Genomic DNA, 4,543 nt, shown 5'->3' on the forward strand with positions numbered 1-4,543 from the left:
ACTGTCCCAGATTACCAAACAGAGGGGACGGACGGACAGACTGTCCCAGATTACCAAACAGAGGGGACGGACGGACAGACTGTCCCAGATTACCAAACAGAGGGGACGGACGGACAGACTGTCCCAGATTACCAAACAGAGGGGACGGACAGACAGACTGTCCCAGATTACCAAACAGAGGGGACAGACAGACAGACTGTCCCAGATTACCAAATAGAGGGGACAGACAGACTGTCCCAGATTACCAAACCCCTTGTTCTTGGGATGAACAGCTGTAGTAGTGTCGTTGGTGCTGTTGACAAGCAAGGGAAGAGTTCTCGGCTAGAAAGTGGAAGGATGACCCCCTCACCCCTCTATGCCGTATCTTCACACATTTTATGGTACCATGTTAAGAAATGGGGCCATTGTGAACCAGTTTTGGTTTTTTCATTAGTTAATACAACCGACTTCCACCAGTTGGGAAAACAGATATAAAATGAGAATATGTGATAATGTAGAAAAAGAGTGAGGTGCCAGTGAGGAGAAGGGCCACAGAATAGAAGGAAAATCAAGTGAACAAGGGTTGTTTTTTAGTTTGCATTTTGATTGTCCAACCCATGCCAGCATGGAAAGCGGACATTAAATGACGATGATACAAGGCTTGGGTCAGCCTAAGGCTATAGTAGAAGACACTTGCCCAATGTACCATACAGTGGGACTGAACCCAGAACCATGTGGTTGGTAAGCAAGCTACTTACCACACAGCCCCTCCTGCGCCTATATATATATTTTAAGTAATTAAAAAAAATGGAAATTCTTGAAGAAGCTAAAATGTCTTGTGTAATTTACATCATTGCATTTTTTATTCTGTCAGATGTGATGATGTACGCAACAGTTTCATACCAAGGTTTTGTAACGAGATATATGTAAGGGTTCGACACCCAGAGTCGATAATGATGTTCTTAAGGGTTCAATACCTGGGTGAATGCAGCAGGTTATATTATAGTGGGACTACTGGATCACATGACAGGAAGGTCCTCTCTATCACTCAATTGTGTGGCAAACATTCCACACCAAATACTTTTAGGTTGTGATATTACGGTACCTTTTTACATTTTACTGCTTTGTCATTAGACCGTAGCCATGCTGGATCACTGCCTTGAATAATTTTAGTCAAACAAATCAACCCCAGTACTTATTGTTTTTAAAGCCCAATACTTATTTTATCAGTTTCTTAGGCCAGACTGCTAAGTTACAGGGACATATCTTTACAAGTACCCATCTTTTGGCACTTTGTGAGGTCCTTAGTACCTTTCTACATTACAGTTCTATCAAGATTTCTGCTTTCAATGTGGGTTACCTTCACTGAGGCTGCCACAGTTTACCAGGCAGAAGGGTATAGCACAATCTCAAGCAGATGGACATCAGGTTACCTCCGACAGAGGTGGGGGAATTTTCTGGAAATAGGAGGTAAATGGCTGGTAATGTACCTGTCTCTCAGGTAAAGAGAGCATTACCTTGGGAAATGAAGTTGTTGCTTTTATAGCCCATGGTGGAGGCAGGCATTTAGCAATCAAGTTATCTGTTTATAGCTCAACAATCTGATGGTAGCTAGGAATATTTGTTAATATTGGAGTGGGGGAGAAGGGAGTACACACATACATTATATAGACATATCTACCACTTGCCTTGGTGGGGAAAAAAAAGGTTAACCCTTTCATTACTGTATTTATTTTGAGATGCTCTGTGTTTCTTTCAATTAATTTTAAATATAACAAAGAATTTAGTAAAATAACTTAGTTCTCATTCAGCTAGTGTTAGGAACATAAATTGTGACTAAGGTTTGGTGGAAGATTTTAATTCAAAACCTATGAAAATGAGACATTTATACTACAGAGCTGGTTTCAGCCAAGTTGGTAATGAAAGGGTTAAAAGCAAAATATTTTAGTCATATGAAAATAACATCACTAAAATTTTCAGAGAAACCAAAACTGGAAATTGAAGTATTCAAGCAAGGAAAACACTTCACGGAACAAAGAAAAACAATGGCATTTAATTTTTTGTTGGTTGAATATATTTGTTTGAATGGAATAATTGCTGAGGTGTGGAATGATGGTTGAGGTGAGGAATGGAACAATGGAATGAAGGTTGAAGTGTGGAGTGATACAATGGAATAATGACTGATGCACGGAATGGAATGCTTTTGGGAGTGTGGAGTAGTGCGATGAATGATGGTTGAGGTGTGGAGTAGTGCGATGGAATGATGGTTGAGATGTAGAACAGTTCAAGGCATTCAAGACCACGTGACATGCACATGCTGGATATCAAAACAATACAACACACGAGAGAGGAAACATGCAGTAAGAAGCGAGAAATATTTTTAACACTGATTTCACAAATGAAACTTTGTTACAATTGACGGCATCGCCTGCAGTGAAAACAGCATCAATAAACAACACCAAGATAGAGTCCAAAGACTAAATTTAGTAGCAGTTTTTCTTTAACATCTCAGGAGTTTAGACAATACAGGGTTAGCAGCAATACCACAATGATTGTCTGCAGTGATAGATGTCCATCAATAAAATAAAGAGGGGGGATGGGGGCAAGAAGAAGAAGGAAGAAAAGAAAGAAGAAAAAGCCAACAACAACAACAACAACAACAGAAAGAAAGAAAAAAAGATAATATATTGATTAAAGGTAGTATATTGATTAGTTGTTATTGTTTCAAACAGAAAATAGTTTGAAAGGAGACAAAGAATATTAACATCCCAAATTCAGAAAAAGAAACTGAAAAACAACAAAACAAAAAAAAAACCTACTTTCACTTTCTGTCTGTCTTTTTTTCCTGTTCTTCTGACCAGAGAGTTTTCTGGCTTTAGACTGGCGGCAGGCACCTGCAGACAATATATCTGGCACTTCAAATGGAAGTTCCCAACACACCCACACACAAACGCACATGTACACAGATACAGCATATATGTATATATATATATATATACACACACACACACACACATGTACACACAATTTTATATTTTTATATATATATATATATATATATATATATATATAGGATACAAACATATATATAAATATATACATATATGTATAATGGATAGATATACAGTAGAGTGAGGAGGTGGGTAATAGTGGAGGAGGGTGAAGAGCTGCTGAGCAACGAACTAAATTGAGATGCATGTAATCATGAAATGATGATAACTTTACAACAACAACAGAAAGTAAGTGATTGACAGACAGACAGACCTTTCGTAACGGCTTATATTGGAAGTGAGGTTAATGTCCTGACTAAATCACAGACAGACAGATATGCACAGAATGACAGCAGACAGACACATACGGAAACGCACGTCTGTCTCGGCATGCACAGATGCACACACACTCAGACATGCACATACAGATGTGCACTCACACACAGGCATGCACGTGCACACACACACACACACAAAGACAGACAGATACAGTAAACCCTCACTATACGCGGTTCACTTATCATGGCTCACTTATCGCAGTTCACCCATACCGGTTTATTATTTAAGCTTACGTCGATTCCTCTGTGGTGTTGTTTTGCATTTATATTAAAATAAATAGATACAAATTATAAAAGTAATAATAATAAATATACAGTCCGGTACTGTTTCTGCTTCACAGATTGTCACCTATTGCGGAGGGGCTTCGGAATACGACACCCGTGATAGTCGAGGGATTACTGTACACACAACCATATCACAGGGATTCTTTTAATCCATAATACTAGTCCGACTCATTCCAGCATTTCTAAAACTGAAATAAAATATAAATAAACAAATATAGCCACAGCTCTGAGCTGAAACTACAAAAAAAAAAAACCCTGAAGAAAACGGTTTCCCCTCCCCCACCGCCCAAAGTTGAAAGAAGGGTTCACCTTTTAGCATTCAGATTACTGTTATCCAATGTAATTTGCATTTATTCGCATTATTTTGAATTAATCATGCATTATCGCAGAGCTTTGAGATTCCGATGATGTGATTGTTTATTTTTTAGAATGATATTGTAAGGTAGGTGTGAAAGGCCAGATCTGACTAGTTTGACCAGAATACAAGTAGGATATTTTGGCCAGGTGTGACCGGTTTAAATGCTAAATAGTCAAAGTAGAGTATTACAAGACAAAAAAAGAAAAGAAAAAAAAGATTTGCTGGTGGATTGCATGAGGTGGCGGTGGAGAGGAGGTTTGTAACTGTTGGAACAAGTTGTTGCAGGAAGAATGTATTCCAAGAAGAGCTTGTTTGTAGGTTTAACCTCCATTTGAAAGTAAATCAATTTTTAGATATCTTTGTGTTTGAGAAGAGCAATCAAAAGTTGAATGAAAAGCAGCACGATGGGAATGTTGCCTTGAATTAGTTGCCTGAATACAGCTAATTAGATACAATTTGGCTCGTTAAAGAATTTACATTCTGAAAATATTGATTAACATCCGGCAGAACCGAGTTACTTTATCTTATTTCAATGACATCAGATGCTTCTTATAAAAATCTCAATTATATGTAATGAAAACATTTGGGGGGGG

The 4,543-nt window shown here is 38.1% G+C and overlaps 1 protein-coding gene across 6 annotated transcripts in view; it reads right to left on the reverse strand.

The window, feature by feature from the left end:
- The window catches only part of LOC106873416 (CUE domain-containing protein 1), a 188,795-nt gene that overhangs the window by 14,083 nt on the left and 170,169 nt on the right, over positions 1 to 4,543 (reverse strand). For 5 of the 6 annotated variants that reach the window (XM_052975153.1, XM_052975072.1, XM_052975105.1 and 2 more), the window contains one exon: positions 2,799 to 2,873. The exons of the other annotated variant lie outside the window; for it this stretch is intronic. In XM_052975153.1, the coding sequence (XP_052831113.1) occupies positions 2,799 to 2,873 (75 nt within the window). The remainder of the gene's footprint in view (positions 1 to 2,798; positions 2,874 to 4,543) is intronic. 6 annotated transcript variants of the gene reach the window in all.

The sequence above is a fragment of the Octopus bimaculoides genome, chromosome 1 (genome assembly GCF_001194135.2).
Source record: "Octopus bimaculoides isolate UCB-OBI-ISO-001 chromosome 1, ASM119413v2, whole genome shotgun sequence".
NCBI lineage: Eukaryota > Metazoa > Mollusca > Cephalopoda > Octopoda > Octopodidae > Octopus > Octopus bimaculoides.